At 38.5% G+C, this 27,893-nt stretch overlaps 1 protein-coding gene across 1 annotated transcript; it reads right to left on the reverse strand.

The window, feature by feature from the left end:
* RAB23 (RAB23, member RAS oncogene family) lies at nucleotides 1-27,893 on the reverse strand. Its single transcript, XM_081094147.1, has 7 exons — nucleotides 27,833-27,893; nucleotides 22,710-22,925; nucleotides 20,500-20,585; nucleotides 8,053-8,209; nucleotides 6,207-6,289; nucleotides 5,302-5,391; nucleotides 1-3,540 (listed from the first exon to the last, which is right to left on the reverse strand). The coding sequence occupies exons 2-7, from the start codon at nucleotides 22,862-22,864 to the stop codon at nucleotides 3,401-3,403; spliced, it is 711 nt and encodes a 236-aa protein (XP_080950273.1). The 5' UTR covers nucleotides 22,865-22,925; nucleotides 27,833-27,893; the 3' UTR covers nucleotides 1-3,400.

The raw sequence follows: 27,893 nt of genomic DNA on the forward strand, positions 1-27,893 counted from the left end.
TTCAGGCGTTGAAATGCATTTATTTTTTGATTATTGGAATTAATCTTTCATGAAATTTTTATTAAGTAGTATATTTTAAATTAAGCTCACGTGCATAACTGCAACCCAATAGTAATACATACAAGTGGTTTTTCATTCAAATTTACAAAAGCATTATGTAGTAGTAACAAAAATATAGAAGGGGTTGAGATTTCCTTTTAATCCAAAGTTTTTATTTTTAGACCATCTACCAGTATCCTACTATAGATATTTCAAGAGAGAGAAGAAAAGGAGTACTAATAAAAGTTATTACAGCTAATCCATCCATTTACCTGGGAATTAGGTAATTGGATATTCCAGAGTCCACTGTGGTTTTAAATAGTTTGTTAGCAAACAAATTCACTAGTAAGATAAGCTTACATGTTTTAGGGTGAAAACTTGAAGAGTGATAACAGTACACATGTTCGTAACTAGTAGTTAAAACTGAATAAATCTACCTGTTCATTAGATTGACTGTGCAGTGTGGGAAATCTTTATAATTCACTTTGTTTTCAGAGAAACAGATTATCCAGTAATGGGAGCACTTCAGCAAATTACCAGTTAACTATTTCAGAGGTTTTGAAAAGGATGCTCAATTAATATTTTACATTAAAATAGTTCACTATAAGTTGGGACATTAGGTCCTGAAGCCAACTCCTCGTTCTGAGATCTTCAGAATAGACTCCAGTCCCTAACAGCCACAGGCTCAGTGGGTGCATTAATGAGTGTTCTTTCTACACTGAGTTGTCAACTTCTGAAACAACCATCTAACTTCACTCCACAGGGAGGTGTCCATCCTCTTTTTGGTAGTGGCACTTTTTAAAAATTTGTGCAAGAGGAGGCCTGCCTTCCCCCGGCTGCCGGCACCGGCTTCCCTCTGGCAACCAGGACCCGGGCTTCTCTCCAGCCACCAGCAGGCACCCAGGACCCAGGCTTCCCTGGTAGGGAAGGTCTAATTAGCATATTATGCTTTTATTATTATAGATACTGCCTTATATGTGCTGTTCTGTGTGCTATTTAATTCAATAGGAGACTGAAAGAGGAAAAGGAAACCTCGGGAACTTTGAAATATGGCAGTTATTACAAAGCTATATGTCTGAATGCTAAACATTAGCCATAATATAAAAAATACATCAGAGCACAAATGCACAACCTCCTGGAGGCTTACACAAGTTTTCTTCAGCAACCATGGTTCGTTAGACACTAAGAGTAAAGTTATTTAAAGGAATTAAGGGCCTCAGGGGGAAAAATTAATGTTAATTTAGGTTTTATAATTAATTAAATTGAGAACGTATAATGATTAATTATGGTTAGATTTAAAATACAGAAGTGCAAATTAAAAACTCAAATGTGTAACAGATTTCGGTTCTTGCAAAAAAAAAGACAAAATAAGTACACAAAATTATATTACAAATATCAGGGGAACTGCAACCATCAGAGATTATATTTTTTATATGGAACAGTAACAAACTTTTACCAACACACATTTAATTAATATGAAATACAACTACAACATATTACATAATGTGATTTTTCTGATACTAAAAACCGTAAGACTATTTGATGCAAAATATATTTTGTGCAAAAATTAGAGAGACTATATTTCAAGAGAGTAGAAAAGGAAAGATGAATCACCAGCAGGTACCCATTGATAGGAACTGAGTTTTTCCCAACATCTATCCCACTGCCAGCAATGGGAGTGGTGACAAAAAAATAAAATTTTATATGTTACTTTGAAATACATAATGCCAGATTATTTCAATATTCTGAAAACATCCACTCTTGACCACTTAACAAAGACACGTCCCAGAAAATTCTATTAGGTTGTCAACATTAATCTGGATGGGGGATGCGAGTGGCACAGATGGAAGACTTAGGGGGGAAAAAAAGAGAGAAAAGATACAAGAGAAATATATAAAACATTATGCATTTACAAATAATGAAAAAGAACTTGATCGCACATTTTTCAAGAAGTTATTTTTACACATTTTGAAATCCTGTGAAAACAAGGTATATTGCAAAGGGTTAAAATCAAAATCCTTGATAAATGATAATTAGTTTTAACAGTTCATGCAATTATCTTAGCTGGAAAGCTACTGTCCCAAGTCACAAAATTTATGCTCTGCCACATGATTACATATTAAAATCATTTCTTAAAAAAAATTATTTTATATTTGTTCCTGACAGAGGTCTTGAGAAAGCACTGTACAAATTAAAGGTTATAGAAATTTCCAAGCGATAATGTTAAAATACCATACAAAAATGTGTAAACAAAAAGATGCTTTACAGTTGCAGGGCATTATAAAATCCATAATGTGGATTACAATAAAAGATCACCTCTTGTGCATTTTTTAAAATTGTTAGCATAATCCTAGAAGTTCAAAATTGTGTTTTCAATCAGCAGCAAAGGCGCCGGAAGCATCAGTGTGCTTCCCAGGCCTAGGGAGTAACCGCAGACGTGCTGTGTCTGCTCCAGGACTTGGCCAGCACAAGCTCACTATGCTTATGAGGGACACGTGGAAAGTTTTGCAACAAGTCTCACCTGAGAGATGATCTAGCACTAAAACATTTAAACTCCTCTTTTATCTACCCCATCAGAGAGGAAAACTGCTTTTAAAAGATATTATAAACAATATAAATTCTGATAGTAAAGCACTGTAAAAATTAGATACACTTTTTGGCACAAAACACTATTTAAATCCCAGCTCTTTTGCAAAATATATGTCTGAAATTTATTTGAAAATAAAAACTTTTAACATACACACAATGTGTAAATGATTCTATGAATGAATGAATTAGATTCTGTTTCCTTAAACACTGCACACACCTTCAATTTACTTCAATACCAAGTACCTGCATGCATACCTCCACACCCCGCCTGGTACAGATATTGCACAGTAACATTGCCCAAGTACATACTAATGCAGTCTCACAAAACTTAGGGTCTACCTTTCATTATTATTTTTTGTAAGTACTTGGATTCAATACTATTTCCCAGAAAAGCTAGATGACTAATTTCAGAAAAAGAATGCTATCTTTTCTTGACCCATAATATTACAATCTGTACCAATATATTTAGGCATTTCATTTATGTTTTCCAGCATTTAAAATTCAGCAAAACCTGTTTTTGACATTTCTTACAGCATTCCTTCAAAAACAGGAGAAGCTTCGTCTAATGTAAAAAAAATTAAAATGAGTCCACAGGGCAGTAATTTTTCCTCCAAAGATCTCACTCCATTCTGAAAAGCACTGCAGATCAATATTTAAGTCTGCCAACTTTCAAAGCATTAGGTGCAAAATCTGCTAAAAAACTTGTAACATACCATGACAGCTGGATGTAGTTCTCACTGAATTGCACAATTCTTTTCCTGCCTGTAACATTTTAGGGTATGCTACAGCTGCTAAAAGGATTTCTGCTCTTCTTGGTCCTCTGTTTGTTGGGTCTAAGATTGATGACATCTCCACCATTAAGGGTACTTGCACTCTGACCCGAGTGACTTCCACCAGATGTGTTGAAGACACCTGTAATAAATTGAAGGGGGACACAGAGATTGACAGTGACATGTCTCAGGATTACCTACTGAAGACTGCATCCAGCTTCTTAGTGAATCAGTAATATTTCCAAGTATTTACAACTTCATTTACAAATGAAAGCCTTCCTTTTCATTTCATTTATTTTTAATAGAAATACCTATGGTTCAAATTTCAAAGGGTACAAAAGGGTTCACAATGAAGTCTCCCACCACCACCCCAGTTTTATTCCCCTAAGGCAAGCATGTTTTATCAAGTTTCCTATGTATCCTTCAAGAGATATTTTATGCATATATAGGCAAAAATACATACATACATATATATATATATATATATATATATATATATTGTTTTTTCCTCCCTCTGCTACTCCAATGGTGACATATTCTACACATTATTCTGCATCTTTTCACTATTTTTGAAATATGGAATTAGTAAATAAAATAATTATAATAATTTCGCTTATTAACTTTATATCAGATAACTTCCTTAAGAATACCTGACATAGTTAACAGTATTTGTGATATTTTAAGTTAATCAAAACATTACCTATGTAAAAGCTGGTAGTAACGTAAGATTTTCCTATCGAAGCTAAACTAACAAAATGGTCTACGGATAATTAAAGTCATGAGTAGATAAAAAAGATAATTTTTTTAAAAAAAGTTTAACCATTATAGATTCTGTTTTGAACTGTGCTTGTCTTTCTGAACTATTTATCATCCTTGATACACAGAACTATGGGCCAGAGACACTATCAACAACACAAAGGTGACTGCGAGCAATTCCTGCCCACAAGACGTTTACAATCTTTAAAAGAGAAAAAAAGAAGTTTACAATCTAATAAATGAGGTTAGTATACAAAGAAATAATGATATATGTATAAGACATTCATGTTAAGTGCCATAAAAGAGACACAAGATCCCATAAATGGTTCAAAGACAGGATGAGTGACATCTAATTTATTAGAAAGGAGGAATTATAGGAAGCAGGTGGAACTGGACACCTGGCAATGTCCTGGACTTAGATCTTTGTTCACTTAAAGGAAAAGCATGGGGCCAATTACATAGCCGAGCGAGCTTTCTAGATAGTCCATGAGGAATAAATAGTTCTTTGACAGCCCTAACTGGTTTGGCTCAGTGGATAGAGAGTAGGCCTACAGACTGAAGGGTCCTGGGTTCGATTCCGGTCAAGGGCACATACCTTGGGTTGCAGGCTCCTGGCTCTGGTTGGGGGCATGCCGGAGGCAACCAATTGATGTGTCTCTCTCACATTGGTGTTTCTCTCTGTCTCTTCCTCTCCCTTCCGCTCTCCGGGTGTGGATTAAAAAAAAAAAAAGTTCTTTGACAGAGATGGGAAAGGGAGGTTATTCTTGATAGAAGAGTCAAAATGAGCAAAAGTGAAAAGTAGGACAGCCCTGGGCATGTTCAAGAAAGAGCAAGACCTCTGGTGGAACTGGTAAAAGGGGTATATACATAAAAGTGGGGCATGAAGTTGCACAGGAAGGATGGACAAAACTGTCTTTAAATATTGGGATGAAGAGAGCCTGTATTTAATGTGTTACATAATGAGAATCAATATACCTTTAATTAGAGAACTGATACTACTAAATGTAATAATCATTGATCTATCACATTCTAATCACATTTCTTAAACAACTGAGCACACGGTATGAAAAAATAGTAAATAAGATAATAATTAATGGGAAATAAATTCACCAGGTAAACATGGGTCTAAAATGTCCTGGGTACTTACCAATTTTGTTACTACTTGAATGCCTTAATTCTGGATCCTCAGCTACTTGTTTCAGTTTTTGAAGATACTTTTCAGCCAAATATTTAAAAACTAGAATAAAAATGAACAAAAAGCCTACCAGGTCAGTATGACTTATGCAGATAAAATATGTTTTTGCATATTACTTACTATAATATTTATATTATTAAACAAATTTAAAATTAAATTAGAAACATACAATCTAGTTAAAAAATTCAACTTGTAAATTTATTTCAACAATACCTATGTACAATGAATGGCAATACTAATAAACAGATAGTGGCATTTTATTAGTAAAGAAATGAAATAGTATCTGTAATCATTGGCTCTTTAGTTTTCAGTACTTGAATAGTGATTAATATTCAGCAACACTAAATGATGTCTCATTTCTTTAGGTGAAAAAAATACCTACCCAGAAAGACACCTAGGCAACAATCCAGTTGCTATCTAATATAATAAGTAGCAATTCTGGAATGAGAAAAATAACCATCCTCTTTCTCTAATATTACTTTCTTAAACTAGGAAATACTATTAATTTAAGGCTATTGTAACTACCTACTGGAATATCCACCTATTGTGGAGTTCTAAAACAATTCAGTAATTTTAAAAGGTATGCATGAAAAACACATACATGCATATACACTCACACATAGCTATACTTTTAAAGATAAAAAACAAAACAAACACCCAGCAGAGTTTTGCTGTAGAGTACCAAGTATTCCAAGACATCAGTGAATAATTAAAAACTCTAACTCAAAGAAGCATCATGCTTTAATTTTTTTCTTAATGATAGGTGACAATAAAATTCTATTCTCATCATAAATGTTTTCTAAACAACACAACAGAAAACTAAGAAGAGTAAAACAGATTTCCTGCTAAATTTTTACCTTCATTCACATTCAGATCTTCTTTCACCGATGTTCTGTAGAATCTTAGCTTTAGCTTTTTTGCCAGTGCTTCAGCTTCCTCGCTATATCAATGGGAGGAAAAAGTGCTTATAGAGATACTTTCTGATAGCTTGTTTTTAAAAAAATCACTTTTATAGCATTTATTGATACAGCTTGGGGGAGGGTGGTGTCAGATGTTCCAGACTAGTTAAAGCTGTGTTCTCAGCTTGAACAGGGTTTTGTTTTCACTACTCGTGGGAGCTGATAAACACCAATCATGAAACTGTAACTGTAAACACACACTTTTCCATAAAGTCACTAAACTCTAGCCTTAAAATAGCAAAATATCGCTTTTCTTTATGTAATACTTTAATATTCTCTTCTGGTTTAAAAACATTTGAATTTAATGACACTCTGAAAATCACATAGTGCAGTACTTATTTACTCTTACTGGCTATGAAACTACTTTGCTGCCAAAGTCAAAGTCAACAGTATAGTAAGGCTGTCTCTACAAGAGTGGACTCCTAACTTTAGTTTTATTATGACTCCTGATGGTGGACTCCTGATTTTATTAAGACTATAGTAGCTAAGCTCCAAAATGGTTCCCAATGATTCCGTCCCGTCTCCCCACGCTCCGGGTCTTCATACCCTTGTGTAGGCTCCTCCTACACCAGTGATGGCGAACCTTTTGAGCTCGGCGTGTCAGCATTTTGAAAAACCCTAACTTAACTCTGGTGCCGTGTCACATATAGAAATTTTTTGATATTTGCTACCATAGTAAAACAAAGACTTATATTTTTGATATTTATTTTATATATTTAAATGCCATTTAACAAAGAAAAATCAACCAAAAAAAAAAAAATGAGTTCACTTGTCACCTCTGACACGCGTGTCATAGGTTCGCCATCACTGTCCTACACTGTAGTCAAGGTTGGTCAATGGGATCAATAACATAGAGAAACGATAGCATGTAACTTCTGAGGCGAAGTCCTAAGAGACATGTGGCTTCTGCTTTGCTCTCTCTTGGCTTGCCGGCTGTGGGAAGCCAGCTGCTTTGTTGTAAGAACACTCAAGCAGCCCTAGAGAGAAAGATCCACGTGGCAAGGAGCTAAGCCCCTGCCAATGGCCAGCTGAGTGAATCAACCTGGAAACAGGTCCTCCAGCCCCAGTCAAGCCTGTGTGTGACTACAGCCTAGCCAATATCTTGCCTCAACCTCATGGAAAACTGAACCAGAACCACCCTCAAGCTATCCCAAATTCCTGACCTACAGAAACAGAAATAATCAATGTTGGTTGTTGTAAGCCACTAAGTTAGACTAATCTCTTGTATAGCAACAGATAACATAAGAACACATAAACAAAACTTTAATAATACAATGAGCAAATACTTATAGAAAAAAATTAGCTGGATGCTAAACTCCATTCACAAATTTGAGCATAATAGTTCTGAAAATACAAAACAATATGAAACTCATCAACATAGGCTATCTATCTACTTACTCTTTATTAAAGTATCTTTCATATATTTAAATATTTTTAAATGTTTTCTTTAGCATTATCACTAGATCTACATTTGACTTAAAACGAAGAACTGGATTTGTGGTGCAAAGACCTAAGCCTAGAATTCTAAAAGGAGCTTCAAAATTTAATCCTTTAATTTTCTCTACTTATGATTCAGTAAGAACTTTTTTTAAAACAAATCAATCACATAGAACAGCTCACAGAAATTTTAAATATAAGGCATTCTTTATATAAACGTCCCTAAATTTTGTAAGTTTATACAAAAATTAAAATAGTTTTTAACTTTATAGAATTATCGCCACCCCCTCAAAAATTGCCATCTTACTTCTTTATACAAGAATCATCCAAGAGATCAATCTTGTTTTGTACAAGCACAGTTGGTATATCTCCAACTTCAGCTACTACTTTCTCTCTCCAACTGGAAATTGCTTCAAAAGATTCCCTGTCTGTAGTAGAAAATACAAGCACACAAGCCTGGGCTCCTGTAAGGTCACAAAATAAACATATTATTTAAATTAATTTAACAATCCTGTGAAGGGTGAGGGCAACTTTTACCTAAAAACAGTTTTTCATGTAAATAACTGGTGAACTTATCTTTTAGCACTCTGCTTATTTTTTAAAATATAAACTCTATTTTCTAATTCAAAGAACCAATTTTTACCAAGAACAGTGGTTCTCAAACTTGTATAAGTGTCAAAGTTCTCTCAAAATTATAAACTTTTTTTGGGGGGGGAACACCATGAAATATTAATACATTAAATTACATTATAAGAGCTACAGAGAATGGTAAACTAAACATGAATGATGGGCTATTGCCAAGTTCTTCCTGTTAATACTTGTCATTTGCTTCTTAATTTCTTTCAGTATAGATTTAAGAAAAATCTATGAAAAAAATCATAATTCTATTTACTTTTCTAAAAATCTGTTATTATCTCATGTTGGTAGCAGAATACCAATGATGCTAACAAATATCAGTTACAAACCAGGGTCAAGAAAAAAATATATACAGTAAGAAAGGGAAATAAATGGTTTTAGTTTTTTACCGTTTAACTATATAATCCCCATACTATACTCATTGGCAATATTCTATCTATCAACTATCACATTAGGTTGATTACAGCTAAAATTAAATGTAAGCAGAAACCGTCTGGAAGAAACTCTTTTACTCTTTTTATTATTAGTTGTTGAACCAGGCGGCACAGTGACAAAAAGCAGATGTGCAGACCACTAGAAAAACTGTCCTCGGGTCCAGAGGGTCTCCGGGCATCGAGGCCTGTGTTCTTACTGTCGCACCTTCCTTCCCGATTCCTCAGGGGTAAGTGTCCTACTGAGACTCAGACATACGGACTGGGCTACCTAAGACACGCTAAGGCCAAAAACAATTTGTTTATTGCCAGAGGAAATACAGTAGAAAGAAAACGAGGAAAGAGAGAACTGGCAGTTCAGTATTACTACAAAAACAGAGGCTTCATCTGGGAAAATCTCTACTCCAGACAGGTTTAAAACCAAAGATTAAATTAATTACACAATTTGTAAGGGGAAAACAGGCAGATAGACCCTGAGACTTTGTCAAAATTGAAGGAATAAAATTGATGAGGATATTGGTAAATAAATTTTTATTTACTTGAACTCTAAATTTTACTTAAACTACAAATAAAACATTATTTATTCACACTTTAACTTTGATTTAACTAAGTTTTATTATAAAACTATTTGTTAGTTTGAAACCAAGAATTTTCTATCTACTCAATTGTCATTTAATTTGAGGGTCCAATAGGTATTTCCAGGTATACTTAAAGAAAAATATTTAAAATAAAATAAAATAAAGGATAAAAGGGGGGGGGGGTAAGAGAGCAACCAAAGGACTTGTATGCATGCATATTAGCACAACCAATGGACACGGACACTGGGGCGGTGGGGGCTTGTCCTGAGGGGCAGGAGTGGCGGGGTGGGACATCAATCCAGGAAAAAGGAGACATATGTAATACTTTAAACAATCAAATAAATAAATAGATAGATAAATAAATTTTAAAAAAGGATAAAAGAAAAAGTGTATTCATAACAACCCCAAATTACTTAGTGGGGTGCTGAGTGGGAGAGATCAAAGGAATGTGGGAATGTGCTGAAGCCCTGTCTGAAATGTGGTGGTGACATGTTTCAGTAATCAAGGGAGGCAAATAAACATTTTCTGCACTAGACACTGGAGCACCTGCACCCGCTCAGCCCCAGGTGCCACTGCAGCTGTGGAGACAGTTCCCGCCTGTTGCTAGTCCCCTACCTCAAGCACATGCTGCAGGTGCTCGCTGCTTTCCTGCCTCCGGTGCTTTCTGATGCTCCAGAGGGCCCCTGGGTTTGTGGAATTGATGCCTCTGGGGAGAAGCTTCAAGTTACGGGGGATGGGATAAATACCTGATCTTCCTGTTGGTAGGGCCTTCCTGAGGTGTGCCTAGAATGGTTCTGCACAGGGATCCCTCACTGCCTACAGTTATAATTAGCTCATTAACACACCCTCTACAAGTTTTTCTCCTGCTTTCCCTAGTCTCTTTATTTCTACTTCCTGGGATCACTTCCCAGATAAATTACTTCCACCCAGTTGTGCCAAGAACTGCTCTGTTGGTGTCTTGGAGGGAAGGGAAGGTTAAACTAAGAGAATAAGTGTCGTAAGTTACAGGTAATCACCATAATAAGAAAGAGTCAATGTGCCTAAAAAACAAGGAGAAAAGTGACCTATCCAATGTACAGCACAGAAAATAGAAAAAAGAACTACAGAAAATATAAAACCTTGAGCGAGACAACAGAAATAAGTTGTAACAAAGAGTAATTATAATCTTCAGGAAGAAGGGCACATGAATCTCTGAAGCTGTATAGTTCACTTGATACTAAGCCTCAGACTGAATGCTGCAACCAACTCATCTCATTTAAACTAAATATATTACCAAAATGAAAAACAGACAACCTAGATTACTTCTGCAGTTTTTAAATTTTGACAAATGTTGCACAACTGTTTGTTTTAATTTCCCCTAAGTGAAACCATCCATCCATAGAAAATATTCTGCCAAAAAGTTAAAAGAGGGCTCTTTTTGACTGAGGTACCAAAAAAACAGATGATAAATACCAGATTCCAAAATGTGTGTGAGATCATTATTTGTAGAATTTACAAAGGAAATACGTAGCTATAAATCCTACACAACTCTGGAACTCCCTCAAGCACTTCAAGAATATTTTTTTAGAAGAACTGAGAAGGTGGAAAAAGGAAGATTAATAAAGGATTTCTTTAGAGGAAGTACTGTCTAGCCCAGTGATGGCGAATTTGAGCTCGGCGTGTCAGCATTTTGAAAAACCCTAACTTAACTCTGGTGCCATGTCACATATAGAAATTTTTTGATATTTGCAACCATAGTAAAACAAAGACTTATATTTTTGATATTTATTTTATATATTTAAATGCCATTTAACAAAGAAAAATCAACCAAAAAAATGAGTTCGCGTGTCACCTCTGATGCGTGTCATAGGTTCGCCATCACTGGTCTAGCCCAACCCTTCTCTCTCTTTCAAGAAGGTGGGATGGATGGGGGAAGAGTATTATCATTTCTTCCCCTTCTTCTGAACCTAGCAGGAATGGACTTCAGCAAGACCATTTAAGGAGCTTGATATGTGTTTCCAGCAACTCTGGACTGATTCTGCTTGATTCAAGCCTGAGAAAGATGCAGTGGCTGGGAGCAAGAGTAAAAAGACAAGACCAACAGACAAAAACGGAGAGAGCTGCATTTGGGTGTAACTGTGCTCCCCCTGATGACAAGACAATGCACAAGAATTTCATACAAGCATGGAGCCACATCCAAGAGATAAGCCAGCATGGGATCATTTTATTTTATTTTATTTATTATTTTGTTTAAACTCAAGGAAAACTGGCTTAAACTATAATGGGATTTATTGTCTAAGTCAGCAATTTTCAACTGGTGTGCCGCAAGAATTTTTTTAAAAATACATTTTTATTGATTTCAGAAGAGGAAGGGAGAGGGTGAGGGAGAGGAAGAGATAGAAACATCAATAATGAGAAAGAATCAGGCTGCCTCCTGCACCCCTCCTACTGGGGATGGAGCCCATAACCAGGGCATGTGCCCTTGACTGGAATCCAGCCTGGAACCCTTCAATCCACAGGCCGACGCTCTACCCACTGAGCCAAACCAGGTAGGGCAGCATGGGATCATTTTAAATCATGTTCAATAGGGCTATTTATTGGGTGATGAGAGCTTAGCATAAAGGAAGATGGGGATGAAATGATGAGTCCCACAAAGGGGCAAAGCAACTGCCCAAATGACGTATACATTTGCCCTGAAGAAACATCCCCAAGAATGGGAGCCTTGGAGGAATCCAGGATGATTTCCTAGAAAATCATCTTTAAACATCTGCCATCCAGAAGGCCCCAACATCAGAAACCTACCACAGTGTTCTTGTCCCCATTTTGCTCTTCTCCTAGGCCTGACCCAAGAGAATAAAGAACCATCTCTACACGCTGGGGAAGAAAGTGGGAGGAGGAAACAACCAATATTCCTTTCGGAGACCACGGGTACTAGCCTGCTAAGTAAGACTCCAGAGAGGATAAGAGATTTAATGCTAAATTACATTTGGAGTTTTGATTAACATACATGACTGGCTATTCCCATTACCAAATTAAGGTCATGTTCATGACTAGAAATAACTATGAGGCAGCTAAAAAAAATTACTGGAGAGTGACAGAAAAGACGAAGGGGGGGGGGGTTTATTGAGGGTAAAGGAAAAGAGTGCACCTCCTCCTGCTGCCTGATCCTATATAATAAAAGCTTCATATGCGAAGGGTCTGACTGTTGGACCGGTCAACCAGTCGCTATGACGTGCACTGACCACCAGGGGGCAGACGCTTTGACAGGTAGGTCAGCTTGCTGCTGGGGTCTGGCCAATCGGGACTGGGTGAGAAGGGCCGGACACGTTCTGGAGCCCTCTCGCGGTCCCTCCCCGACCAGATCTTGCACCGGGCCTCTAGTCAAATACAAAGGGATGTGAGAGACAAAACAAAAGTTGCATTTTGGTACCTCATGAGCTGTGCCCTGTTCAACATACTAGCTATTATAAATATTCTTGATTCAAAAATGACCCTATACTGTTATTTTTGGTAGGGTGCCCTCCATGTCCGCACTGGATGCTGGTGAAGTGGGCTTCTTGCGATGTCACAAGAAAAGGAATTTTTGAGGCTGGTATGAGTGGCACTTATTTGTGTGGAATTAAACCCCTGAGTTTCCAAGGTTCCCTCCCACTCCACTCCGTCCCACCATGGAAGAAGTCCAGCTGTGTCCTTAGCAGAGCTGGGATTAAAGCTGCTGCCCAAAGTTTCTGTTTCATATTTGCACAGTCCAATCCAGCATCAGGCTAGTTTAGCTTGTGTTCCCAGCTGCAGTCCATCAGTCCATTAAGTGTGGGGAGGTGAATGCAAGGAAGCAGGAGCAAAACCAGAGGAACAAAGGAGGAACCAGAGTGCAAGAATTCCTTTTTCTGCAGATTTTAACATTCTAAGATTTCGTGCACTTCCAGTGGCCCACCCCCTCTAGCTAATTATCTCTGTTTCCAGGTTAAACTGGCAGGCACCTTCCCTACATAACCCTAACTTTACTACACATGCACCCATCTCCCCTTTGTTGGACCCCTTCCCCAAGTGATTAGCAGGGAATGGACTGGTGGTTCCCTGGGGAGTGTGAAGTTGCACCTTCTAGATGGCATGCTTATGATGTCTGGCCTCCCTTTTGCTCCTTTCCTATAATGAGGATATTTTCCCATTGATTTTTAGAGAGAGTGGAAGTGAGGGGAGAGACAGAGAGAAACATTGATGTGAGAGAGACACATCGATTGGTTGCTTCCCGCACACACCCCAACAAGGGTCACAGATCGAGCCTGCAACCGAGGTACATACCCTGAACAAGAATTAAACCTGGGACCCTTCAGTCCACGGGCCAATGCTCTATCCACTGAGCCAAACCGGCTAGGGCTCCTTTCCAACTATTAACCACCAGCTAATTACAATGGTAACACTGTTATCCTTTCTATTTCTTCCTTTGACTTCCAGTTCTGTATTGGTACCAGGTATCTTTAGGAAAGTTAATATTTTAATTTCTCTGTTGTCATTTGGACATCTTACAACTTTGATATTTAAAGGCAGCAGGTGTTTTCTATCCATATATTTTAAAAAGACCTTAATTTTCCTACTATTCAATCTTCCTTCTATACTACCTACCCTAAGAATCACATCATTGAAAAAGTCACTTCATTATCATAAATACCAGTAAACCACCCACAAAGGAATAACTTTGAATAGTTAACAAGCCACAGATCAGGAAACAGAGCTCTAAATAAACTTGTGATGTCAATTACAAGATCACCAGTAGCAAATATTTCTGATTAATAAGATTATTTTTAAAAAGTTACTATTTCTTCTTGTTGGTTATTTTTAAGTTACTATTTCTGAATGCAATTCAGAAAATATTCCCCAAGAAACATAATATTGTAGAGAGTAATTCCATCCTTAAGTAACTGGAAGACCCGACAAGACTTGTTCTGAGTATAGCTCAGGGGTGGGCAAACTTTTTGACTCGAGGGCCACAATGGGTTCTTAAACTGGACCAGAGGGCCGGAACAAAAGCATGGATGGAGTGTTTGTGTGAACTAATATAAATTCAAAGTAAACATCATTACATAAACGGGTACGGTCTTTTTTTTTTTTTAGTTTTATTCATTTCAAACGGGCCGGATCCGGCCGGCCATAGTTTGCCCACGGCTGGTATAGGTGAAGACCAGCAACATAAGCATCACCTGGGAGGTTGTAGAAATCTGTGTCACCCACAGAGCCACTGAATTAGTCTGCATTGTACCAAGCTCCCCGGGGAATTCATTTGCACATTCAAGTTTAAGAAACACTGCTCTAGAGAACACAGTGTAAAATCTGACAATGGTGAAGACCAACTGTGATGAATTGAATGTCAGTAAAAAAATTTTAACAAGGATGGGGTCAAGGATAGGTAACCAGGCATAACTCCAAGTCTCCCACTCCCAGACATCGGCCAAGGTCCTGATTAGAGCCTTGTAACTGTAAATCAAGGACGTTTGCGTTTTCTGGGGATAAAAGCTCACGAAAGACAAAGCTCGGGGCTGTTACAGGGGAAAGCCTGTGGCAGTCACTGGCCAGTTCAATAAATCCTCGCTTGCTGTTTAAGACCTAATTGGAGTTGGTGGTCTTATTCTCGCGAATGTTGGTCCACAACACAACCAGAAACTCAATCTATATAAAAAAAACCCAGTGGTCGTAACGCCATAACGACTAAAGACCAGTCACTATGAATCCCACTGCTGCCAGCAAACCCAGACCCTTCCCTTGCTCCACCCCAGGTCAGCCTCTCCCACCCCGATTGAGTGTGGGGCGGCTAGCCCCCTCCACCCCCATGCGGCCCCTCGCCCAGGCCGGCCCAGCGCCCCAGAGGGGACCCCTACCACAACTGGGGGCGCGGCTGGCCTGCAAACCACCAGTGGCCCCTCGCCCAGGCCCAGGCGGTGCTGGGGGCCAGGTGTGTGTGGCACAGTCTTTTAAAAATAAAGAGAGCCCTGACCAGTTTGGCTCAGTGGATAGAGCGTCGGCCTGTGGACTGAAGGGTCCCAGGTTCAATTCCAGTCAAGGGCATGCACCTTGGTTGCAGGCACATCCTCAGTAGGGGGTGTGCAGGAGGCAGCTGCATGGATGTTTCTAACTCTATCCCTCTCCCTTCCTCTCTGTAACAAATCAATAAAATATATTTTTTTAAAAAGAACTGAATCAAATATGGCAAATTTAAAAAACAAAAATAAAAAAAAATTAAAGAGAGACCTGCTGGAGCTCCGAGGCGCCTCGCGGCACTGGTTGTCCTGCTCCCACCCCCACCCTGTGCGGAGCCCCAGGCAGAGCGGCTGGGGTGGGTGTGGGCCACACGGCCCCAGGCCCCAGCCCCATGGGGGTGGAGAGGTTCATGCCGCAGCCGGTGTAGTGACGCCAGTTAACTTTGCTGGGGAGGCTGGCAGGGTTCCCGTGTGTTCGGGGCCAGCCTGTTTATGCTGGGACCCCAGTGCACGGCCGCACACATGTGGGCATGTGCTGGGAGCGCGGCGCAGGCATCATATGGACATTTGTGCGTAAAAAGGTGTGCACACACCTTTGTGTGCTTAAATACATCTGTTTCTCAGAAGCGTACCTGGAAAGGTGCTTTATCTGTAATAGGCAGTTTTCAAAATGTAATCCAGAGCAAGGGATCTATAGCGAAAACATGCACACAAGGCAAGGTTTTTGATACTAAATACAAAGCTGTAATTGAAGTGTTTATGCCCAAATGTACTGTGAATCAAACACATGGTGTTATTTATCAGCTGGTGGGTCTGTTTGAAAGGTTTGGTCGATCAGTTCTCATTTCACAAAAATAAAATAATGTAACTAAGTTATTACTAAATATATACTTCTCAGGCATAGTAAATATATACTTCTCAGGCATAGTAGTTTACCCGCACGCACGTGTGTAGCACATCAAGGCTGTTTATAAAGTATAACTTGGATGATGTGACAATATGGTTGAGGAAGGGGGTGTGGCTGGTTGTTTTAAAAATTAGGCACCTCACAGTTTTTGAGACAAACGTGTTAACCTAAAATCTTCAGAAAGCAAGGTCAGGGGTCTTTTAAGACCTCTGTATAGGCCTAAAACATAAAAAAGCAGCTACCTTTGTAGGAAGTGGCCTGAAAGAAACCTGTTATTTTCAGTTATTACTGTCTTCAAAGTAAAATAACATTTTTGCAGCCTTTTTATGTGAGGGTTTTTTTTTCATACTTTCATTACAATATTTGAAATAGGTGTTGTCATTACTTTAAAGCAATAGCTTTTTCCTCTCAATATCAGAGACCTAAATTTTCACACACACCCCAACAATGTTTATTTGAAGTAACTTATGCATCTGGACTCCAGGTGGCCTAATAAGTTCAGTGATTAGACAGGTGCTTTTATAGCCAAGGTCAAAGGCTCTTTCCCCTGATTAGTCCTTGAGGGGGGAGCAGCCAGAGGCTCTCCTGACCAGCATAGGGAAAGGGGGAGGGGCAGGAAACCATTAGAGGAAAAGGAGTGGGATTGGAAACTCCCTCCCAACCACCCTTAAGAGAGTTCAAATGCTGGGAACAGCTGCAGGCAGATGGGCGGGGCTGCAAGTGTGGCAGGGCAGCAGGCGGGTGGGCAGGGCGTGCGGTGGGCGAGGTGGTGGACTACCGTGCGACTTTGTGTGCTGGGCCTCTAGTTATATAGATATTACTCTAGATTTAAAGTGCTTGTCCCTTATTCTCTTGGACACTCTATATAATCTAAAGCATAGAAAGAAGCATCTTTTTAGAACCAATCACAGTAAAAAAGTATAATGAGAAGTTATTTTATGTTGTATGCAACTTTCTGTACTAAGTATGGTTTCTACTGCCTAGGCTAGACTTAACTCGTATGCATATAAGCATAACCAATGGACACAGAGAGGGGCTTGGGGGGGTGCGGGGGGAGGCGGGAAAGGACAATGGGGGGGAAAGGGGGACATATGTGATACAACAATAAAGAATTTTTTTTAAAGAGCTTAAGAGGAATAATTTGGGATCCCAAAAGGCTTCCTAATATGATCTGTGCTCTATTCTAACCTATTTACAAGGAAGTCATGTTTCAACATGTCTCACTATACAATAAAGCCAGCATTCCAAGAATATAAAAATGCCTTAGAGCAATGGTGTTTGGTATAATAGGTCTTTTAAATGAATTACAGTGAAATTGTTATTTCTTTAAAATAAAATTTACAAAATTTTTATGCATCTTGAATAATACATTTCTAGGACATAAATCAGTAAGTCATAATTTCATAAAGCATATTGTTTCATCACTAAATCCATATTTTACTTAATTCATGCTTCCTAGCTAGCCCTTTCCTTCTCTTCCTAGTCTTTATTTCTACTTAATTACATCATCATCTGAATCTATACTATTAGCAAGTATTACCTGGTTGCCTAACTGGCATCCAGTTCCCCTCCCTTCCTGAGAACACCCTTCCCCCACTGCACACCAGCCAGGGTTTAGACAGGCTAACTGTAGCCTCTGCTCTGGGAGTTGAGGCCCTAAATGCACCAAGCCAATTAGGGTAATCCCATTCCTCTAACTACTTACTGTAATCTGGTCAAGAGTGGTCTAATCAGATAAAAGCTCAGGACTTTTAATCCATTGGTGTGGGAAGCAACCTTCTCTCCCCAAGGATGTGAAAACCAAGTGGCTTCCACTGCTGACCAAAAAGAAAAGCAGTATAAGGAGGAACTAAAAAAGTTAGTTGCATTTTAAGAAATGCTTTTCACAGACATCTACTTATATGCTTGAGATTACTTTAAGTTAAAATGTTAAATATAGGGAAATCCAAGCTGTTTAAAGCCTTTTAGTTCACAAACTGGAAAGAAATTTAAACACCCACTGTAAATTAAAATGTAAGTACTAGTTATGGGCTCTATTTAGTTTCTGGCCCAGAATGTTTTCTGTAGATATAGTAAAGAAAAATCATGATTTCTGGACACCTTAAAAGTACGAAACAAGAAGTACACAACAAACTGGATGAACCAAATTTTAAAAGTTAAAAGATAATAATATTGAACACGGTCTTACGGCAAAAATGGAGAAAGCATTAATATTCAAGTACAGTGCAAATTAAAATATTTTTAGCTACCTGGTCTTTTTTTAAAATATATGTTTTATTTCAGAGCGGAAGGGAGGGAGGGAGAAAGAGAGAGAGGGAGGGAGGGAGATAGAGGGAGGGAGGGAGAGAGAGAAACATCGCTGATGAGAGAGAATCATTGATTGGCTGCCTCCTGTATGCCCCCTACTGGGGATCGAGACTGTAACCCAAACTGTGACCTCCCAGTTCATAGGTCGACACTCAACCACTGAGCCACGCCAGCCAGGCTACCTGGTCATTTTTAATCAGGGACCCAATTGATCTACTTAACTGTATGGTTCCAACATTTTCTCCTTTTTATTTATATACAAATCAAACCATTTTCGACATTTGACCAGTTTTGCCTTTTTTAAGCTAGAGGTTCATAATAATAAATATATTCTCCAAAAGTAGCATACTGATTAAAAATACTACCATATCAACTCATCAAAAGTTTAAAAATAGCCCAACCTATTTTTCTTCCTCACAAAAAGAACATATATTTCAGGGCAAGTCTTTATAGAGAAGTAAACTAGGTAAGTAAAAAGAAAATAATGACAATTTCATGCATTCCTCCTACCTGTTGATGTTTCCACCTAGGTTTTCTGTTTATTTTATTTTTTCCTGTTTTGTGTAAGGAGAGGGGAGGAGGCAGTTGTGGTATAATAACCCCACTAAAAAAGTACAAATAACCTTTACTCAAGAATAAACTGTGCAGTTAGGACCCATTAATGAAAAGTGTCAATGCTCATGAAATTCATAATTTGATCTATTTTAAGAGCTTTGGGAGTAAGAACATAATTTCACCTCACACCACAGGAGAGCAATAATCAAAGCTTCAATAGATGGGAAGCCTTTAAGGACACAGTAAAAAGAGTGAGCAGTAAGGAATGGTGACATTATTAGGATGACACCTGAGAGGTGTACCTCCCTTATTTCTCAAGGACCCAAAATGTTTTCTTAGAGTGGGCAGTGGAAGTCAAGTTTCCTTGGTAACAATTTAGAAAGCCAACTTTTTGGTTGCTTATATGTTAGTGTAATTATGTTTTTATTAGACCTCAGTTGCATAATAATAAATCCCACATTTTCAAAAGTGGGGAAAAAAAACATTTATATTCAAAAGCATCAATAGGCCATAATGTTACAAGGTACTAGAATCAGGGGTGGGCAAACTTTTTGACTCGAGGGCCACAATGGGTTCTTAAACCCACAATGGGTTCTTAAACTGGACCGGAGGGCCGAACAAAAGCATGGATGGAGTGTTTGTGTGAACTAATATAAATTCAAAGTAAACATCATTACATAAAGGGTACGGTCTTTTTTCTTCAATAGTTTTATTCATTTCAAAGGGCCGCCGGCCCACTGGCCGTAGTTTGCCCACGGCGGTCTAGATTAAGCTTTCAGTTACTTTGTTCTCATCACAATCACCATTGGCAGTGAGTTGGAGGAACACTAAAAATGCTGTTTTAAATTCCATAAGAAAAGGACAAAATTTTAGAAAAATGTAATGGAAACTTAGAAATCTAAGCTCTTTTGAGGAATTTAACCCTACATTTTAGATCTTAAATCCTACAGTTGTAGTTCTTTCCTTTCATATGTATCTCACACTTCTTTGAACTCCTTTCACACTGAAAAGGCTTTACCCATGAAATTTCATGTAGTAACAAAATGTCATCCTACATACAGGGGCTTTACTTTTTTATATGATAGTTTTCACTCTCTGACTATCTAGTCACTTCCTTGGGGTCAGAGATAGGCATTTACTTACCAGTTGCTGGGGATGCCTGTATAAATCATGTAATTCTAAAGGCAGAGACCAGCACCCTATATTACAAATACTATTTACCCCTCATCAAGATCCTTTGAAGAAAAAAGACTTGGCATTTTAAAAAATTGCTTTGAAATTAATTTAAGTATTCTTAAAGAGAACCCTTTCTATGAGAAGCAAAAAAAGCAAAGTTCTCTGTTTAGCCAAAAGAACATGCCCAAACAAACAAAACCCCCCACAATTTACCTCGATAGTAGGCCTTTGTTATTGCATCAAATTCCTCTTGACCTGCCGTATCCCATAACATTAATCTGACATCCTCGTCATTAACTCTGAAACAAGAGATAGATTTCAATGTAAAGAAAATGTCTTTAGTAATATAGCTTTGTGTATATTTTTATCTTTCAAATTTGGAAGTATTAAAAAACATTGTTTTCACTCTGAAAAAGTCTGAGTAGTTTTAAATGCAGATACAATTACCAAGTGGAAGTAACGGTGAAAGACATTCCTGCAAAGTTTTAACTTTACACATGATTTGAATTTACCTGCCATGTTTTCCCCTTTGACAACATTCACAGTTAGTGGCCTCAGCCGAGCAGTATTGGGAAAGAAGAATTCCCTCAGGTCAGTTTTTGCTCTCCTCTGCTACACAAGTGATAGAACTGGAAAGGAAAACTGCAGCTTACCTGCTTGGTTGCCCTTTAACTCAAAAATTTACTCTGTCATACAGTCCATTGTCTTGCTCACATTCTATAAAGTCACAGCAAACACTGAAATAGCAAAAACTAACCTACTGCTCTTATGGGAAATACAGGGTTAAATTCCTGCGAGCCCCTGGTTATTACATTCTCATCAGCTGATCAATACATAACCTTGTTTTTGTGTGGTTCTGTTTAAAGACACCTTATTTCATATATGTTGTTAATTCATTAACATTGAACTCACAGCCTACAGCACTATAACTTATCTAACACATGTGTTATCTCTGTAAAGCACATCACACAGCCTTCTTGCATTTAGGATCGCTAGACAGCATTTCAATACTATGCTTGGGAGCCGTTTTAAACAGTGAAATCACCAACAAAAACGTGGCACAAAAACAGAACACTAAAAAGACACTTGTTTACAGTCTGAGAGACTAAATAAAAAGACAGACAGTCGTCTTGTTCCACCTAGGCTGGGAATGTGTGTGTAGGGTGACTCAAATTTTTTGCTGCTTTGTGCATGTCTACGAATGACCACCAAAGCACTGGGAGTATTAATTCTGGGATTATGGATAAATTTTAGTAAGTAGGTGAATTTGCAAATGCAGAGTCCACAAATAATGAGAATCGACCATATACTTAAAATATTAATTTGATTCAGATAACAAGTACAAAAACATAAGCATTAATCTTCTTAAAATATCTAAAGGAAACAAATACAAAAATATTTAAAAATTCTTTAAAAAAATATTTTTATTGATTTCAGAGAGAGGGAGATAGAACATCAACTTTGAGAGAGAATCATTGATCCACTGCCTCCTGCATCCCCCCCTCTGGGGATCGAGGCTGTAACCTGGGCGTGTGCCCTGACCAGGAACCAAATAGTGACCCCCTGGTTCATAGGTCGATGCTCAACCACTGACCCACACCGGCCAGGCACAAAAATAGTTTTACAAACAGGATAACAGAATACAAATTAGAAATCCAACAATCATTAAAACAATGAACACAATTATCTTTGATGCTAATGTCTGGGCTAGTTAAGTCAGATTTGTTTAATGTTACTTATTTCCGTAATACAATTTAGTTTGTCTCTTACAATTTGAGATACCCTATAAAGTTCTCAAGACTAATGACAAAAAGTGTTACTTTGATTTGTATTAGAATCAAATTGGATTTCTTGAAGAGTTCCTTTTCACAGAAGTATTTAATCCTCCCAAACCTGCTTTCTCTTATTTATTTAGAGTAAAATCAAATTATTAATTATTAACTCTCTAACTTCTATATAGTCTTGCCCAGTTTTAAAAAGAGAAGAGACATTTTAAACAAACAGATCCCATATTCTAAGCGATGAGAAGTATTCTGACAGACAAGTAACTTTCCTTTCAAATAAAATAGTGCATGGAATCTCACTAGACTGAAGTATCAGTTTGTGTTTAAGAAGTGCTTAAAGTGCCACCAATAAATACAGAGCAGATATAAGATAAAATGAAAAGGGAGGCTGGAGGGGGGAATAGGAAAAGAACAGGAGAGAGGAAGGGAGAAAAGATGAAGGTGGGGAAGGGCAGAAAGATAAAGATACTTTAGTATGTACAGCATGAGTAACCGAAAACCACCACCAACTATTTCATGAGCCACTGCCTCTGAGGCCTAACCTTGGACTGGACTGTGATTAGTTACTATTATTCTGGCAAAAGTCTTGGACACAGTTCACAAATCAAAACCAAGAAGATAAAATGGCCAAATACATACTGGATTTGTCGCTCCAAAAAATCAACTCCAATGGTTTTCTTGTAATCTTTTGTAAAAATGCCTTTGCAATATCGCTGAATCATACTTGATTTTCCAACTGCTCCATTCCCGACAACCACCATCTTGATGGCCACTTCCATATCTTCCTCCAACATTTTTGGAGTTGAAAAGGTTTCTGTACCAACTTTGTTTCCAGGTGATCAGATCTTCTCAAATCTGCGGTTTAAAATGAAAATAAAATTATTTTTTCATAACATAAAAACTGTACAATATAAAATAAGCTATACCTGTCTTATCAGAAAATAGTTATACTGAATTGCAAGAATTTGTTTCCATGATGAAGGTCCCCTCCCCACTGTTTATCTAATGTAAATTCTTTAAAATGAAGGGCCACAGTATCATTCATTTTTGAATCTTTATTAATAGACCTCTAAACAATCTGTGGGCCAATGAAGAAGCTCAAGAGAAAAATTTAAAAGTAATTGAAATGAATAAAAATGAAGACATGTCAAAATTTATGGGACACAGTTAATGTGCAGAGGGAAAATTTATAGCAGTGAATGCTTATTTTAGGAAAAATCTCAAATCAATAATCTAAGCTCCCACTTAAAGAAAGTACCAAAAGAAGAGCAAATAAACCCCAAGTGAGCAAAAGGATGGAAATTAATAAAATTGAAAACAGAAAGATAAAATTAATGAAACAAAAAGCTGGATTTTTAAAAAGATCAATAAAATTGACAAACAGGAAAAAGAAAACACAAATTACCAAAATCAGTAATAAAATAGGGATATCAATCATTACAGACTTTGCAGATTCAAAAGAATAAATACACCAAACAACTCTACATGAATTTGAAAACTTAGATGAGATGGACCAATTCACTGAAAAGTATGAACTACCACAACTCACCCTCTATAAAACAGATAATCTGAATGGCCCCATAACTATTAAGGAAATTGAATTTGTAACTTAAAAGTTAAAAAGGAATCTCCAGGCTCAGGTGACTTCATCAAAGACTTCTACGAAACTTTTAAGAATTAACACCAGTGGGTTCAATGCTCAAAAATCAATCAATATAATCCACCATATTAACAGAGTAAAGAAGAAAAAACACATCACCATATCAAGTAATGCCAAGGAAATATTGGACAAAATTCAACATCCATTTGTGAGAAAAACGCATGGCAAACTAGAAACAGAGAGGACTTCTTCAACCAGATAAAGGGCATCTATTAAAACATCCTGAAGCTAACATCATAATTAATTCTGAAAGACTGATCATTTACCCCTTATGGGAAATGTCCACTCTCACTTCTCCTATTCATCATACTCGAAGTCCTAGCCAAGGCAATAGGCAAAACAAACAAACACCTTACAGATTAGGGAAAAAAGAAAGAAAACTGTCTCTATTCACAGATGACATGAGTATCTATGTAGAAAACTCCAAGGAATTAAAAAAAAAAAAAATCCTGCACTAACAAATGAGTTTAGTAAGGATGCACAATAAAGAGCAGCACGCAACCCTCAAATGTATTTCTATATCCTAACAATGTACAATTTGAAACCAAAAAGTTTTAAATGACATTTATAAGAATTCCAAAGATATTAAATAATTTGGAATAAATCTAACAAAACGTACAGGATCTGTATGCTGGAAACTACAAAATGCTAATGAAACAAAGACCTAAATAAATAGAAAGCTGTATTATGTTCATAGATGAGAAGACTCAATAAAGTAAAAACAGCAATTCTCCCCGAATTGACCTATGGTTTGATGCAATTCCAAAGTAACAGCAGGATTTTTTTGTAGTTAGACACAAATTGATTTTAAACTTTATATGGAAAGATAAAGGAACTAGAATAGCTAAAACAATTTTGAGAAAGAATAAGATTGGAGGAAGTCTTATTACCTGATGTTAATATACTATACAGCTATCTTAATTGAAAAAAGTTTGATTCTAGCAAAGAGAAAAATACATAAGTCAATGTAATAGAACAGAAGTCCCCACATTAGATACACACAAATATAGCCAATTGACTTTTTTTACAAAGGCGCAAAAACAATTCAATGGAGAAAGACAGTCTTTTCAACAAATGGTGATGGAACAACTGGACATTCATATTTTTAAAAAGTAAATCTTCCCCTCACACTTTAAAAATATATATATATTATTTTATTTTATTGATTTCAGAGAGTAAGGGAGAGGAAGAGCAAGACAGAAACATCAATGATGAGAATCACTGATTTGCTGCCTCCTGCACGCCGCCCCCCAATGGGGATAGAGCCAGCAACCTGGGCATGTGCCCTGACTGGGAATTGAACTATGACCTCCTGGTTCATAGGCTGATGCGTAACCACTGAGCCATGCCGGCTGAGCCCCTCACACTTTATACAAATAATTCCCCAAATGAATCATAGGTAGAAATGTAAACTTATAATTTTTAGAAAAATATTTTTAGAAGGTGAAAATCTTCTTGACCTGGAGTTAGGCAGAATTCTTTAGACATGATACCAAAAGATCCACAAAATGTAAAACTGATAAGTTAGACTTCATGAAAATTAAAACATCTGCTCTGTGAAAGACAGGCTACAGCCTGGGAGAAAATATCTGCAAAACACATGTTGAACAAATAACTTTTATCCAGAGCATATTAAGATCCCTCAAAATTCAACATAAGAAATCTAACTAATAAGCACCTGAAAAGATAGTCAACATCTTTATCCATTAGTTTAAGACACATTAAAACCACAAGACACCACTCCATGCCTATTAGAATGGCTAAACTTAAAAATACTGACAATACAAAGTGCTAGGGAGGCTGTGGAGCAATTAGTACTCTCACATTGTCACTGGTCAAAATGCAGTGATACAACCACTCTGGAAATCGGTGTAAAAATTTCTTAAAAGTTACACATACTTCACATGACCCTAGCAATAGCCTAGAGCTGTGATGGCGAACCTATGACACGCGTGTCAGAGGTGGCACACGAACTCATTTTTTTGGTTGATTTTTCTTTGTTAAATGGCATTTAAATATATAAAATAAATATCAAAAATACAAATCTTTGTTTTACTATGGTTGCAAATATCAAAAAATTTCTATATATGACACAGCACCAGAGTTAAGTTAGGGTTTTTCAAAAGGCTGACATGCCGAGCTCAAAAGGTTCGCCATCACTGGCCTAGAGAAATGAATACTCAGGTTCACAATAAAACCTGTACACCAATGTTGATACCAGTTCTATTCATAATCACTCAAAACTGGAACCAACCCAAATGTCCTTCAATGGGTGGATGTATAAACTGACAGATCCATCTCATGGTATCCTACTTAGCAACTTAAAAAAACTGATGATACATGCAACAATTTGGAGGAATCTCAAAAAAGTCTGCATCAAAAGGTTACATATTACCTGATTCCATTTATATGATATTCTAGGAACGAACAAACAGTACAGATGGTCCCAGACTTACATGGTTCGACTTACAATTTTCAATTTTACGATGGTATGAAAACGATAGGAATTCAATAGAAACCTTACTTCAAATTTTGCATTTTGACCTTTTCTTAGGCTAGTGATATACAGTATGATATACTCCTGTGATGCTGGACTGGATTGGGGGGGGGGGGCAGAAATAGGGGGTAGCAGCTCCCACTCGGCCAGGAAATAAGGAGGGTAAACAACTGATACCCTACAGCATAGTGTGTATTAAATGCATTTCGAGTTATTTTCAGCTTATAGTGGGTTTATCAGGTCTAACCCCACCGTAAATTGAGGAGCATCTGTAATTGATGAGTTAGGGAAAGGATACCATAGTTTGTTGGAGTTTTGTGGGGGTTTTTTTTTTGGGGGGGGGGAGGAACGGTAGAACTGTTCTACATCCTGATTGTCATGTGGTTACATGAATCTAAAATTCACAGAATACACCTCCACAAAAAGTCAATTTTACTATATGGTCATTTAAAAAACAATAAAATTTGAAGAAAGAAAAGTGCTATCAGATTTTAACACCGTTTTTGTGATTATCAGCCACTCCTCTATAGTCTTAAAGCACTATATCGAAACTATTCTTAGAAAATAAGCACAATTCTGAGTACAATTTAAAAGATTGACAGTAACGCTCTACATACCTTTTTACCCCAAATTTAATTTTAAAGATTTTTTTTTTTTTTTTTGCCAACCAATGCAGTCTTATATATTAGAAAAGGAAAGGATGAGTTAACTCACTGATCAGAAGAGGTGTGGTTGTTTGTTTTCCATCACAGCCTGCACTTAAATACAGTTGTGATTATATTTTAAAAATACTGCAACACGCCTTGGGTTCAATGGAATTACCTCGATGTTAAGAGTTATACAAAACCTAGAGAAATAAACGGTCCCCAACTGCTAGGCAGTGAGGTTTACTACTCGCCTCCACACCCTCGGGTTCCTCCGCCTGCGGGGAGCGAGCTGCCTGGGGCTCCTGGTTGGAGTAAAGCAATTCGGGGACACCCAGTGCCAATGAGAGCGCAGACGGGCTCATTCATACCCGGGCTGTCTGAGCGAGCAACTAGGGGCGGGTGGGCCCCCCGAAGGACGAGAGGGGTCTGAAAGCCTGGGCAGAGCTCCGGACCCTGCTTCCCATCAAACCTCACCCGGGCCCTGAACGCCCCTGGGCTGGGGTCCCGCCCCGCCGGAGTCGCCCCTTCCCAGGCCGGGGACCGGGTGAGAGCCAGGCGCCGGGAGCTCGGCCAGGATGGAGGCGCAGCGCCTCGCCCCCGCCCCACCCCGCGCTCTCCCGCCCAAGGGGCCATTCCAGGCACCCACACCCGGGAAGACCGGACCGCAGGGCGCTGGGAGGGGGCTCCGGGCAGGCGCGGCCGCCCACCTCCTCCAGCCGCACCGAGGACACCGCGCTCAGAGGCGGGGAGGCGGGCGCTGGGCGGCCGGGGCCGGGGGATGGGAGCCGGGCCTGGAGGCTCCTGACCCCCGAACCCCCCTCCAGTCCCTGGAGAAAGGCACATCCCGGGGCGCCGGGGAGAGGCGGATCCCGCCCCAGCGGAGCCGGACGGGTCCTCAGCCCTTGGAGACGGCGAGTGAGTGCAGCGCCGCCGCCCCGGAGCGCGAGCCGCTACTCACCGTCCCCCCGCGGCCGCGGCCCCGCGGCCCCGCAGCCCAGCCCGGCGCGACCGGCTCCTCC

This window comes from Myotis nattereri, assembly GCF_964212035.1.
Source record: "Myotis nattereri genome assembly, chromosome: 6".
Lineage (NCBI taxonomy): Eukaryota > Metazoa > Chordata > Mammalia > Chiroptera > Vespertilionidae > Myotis > Myotis nattereri.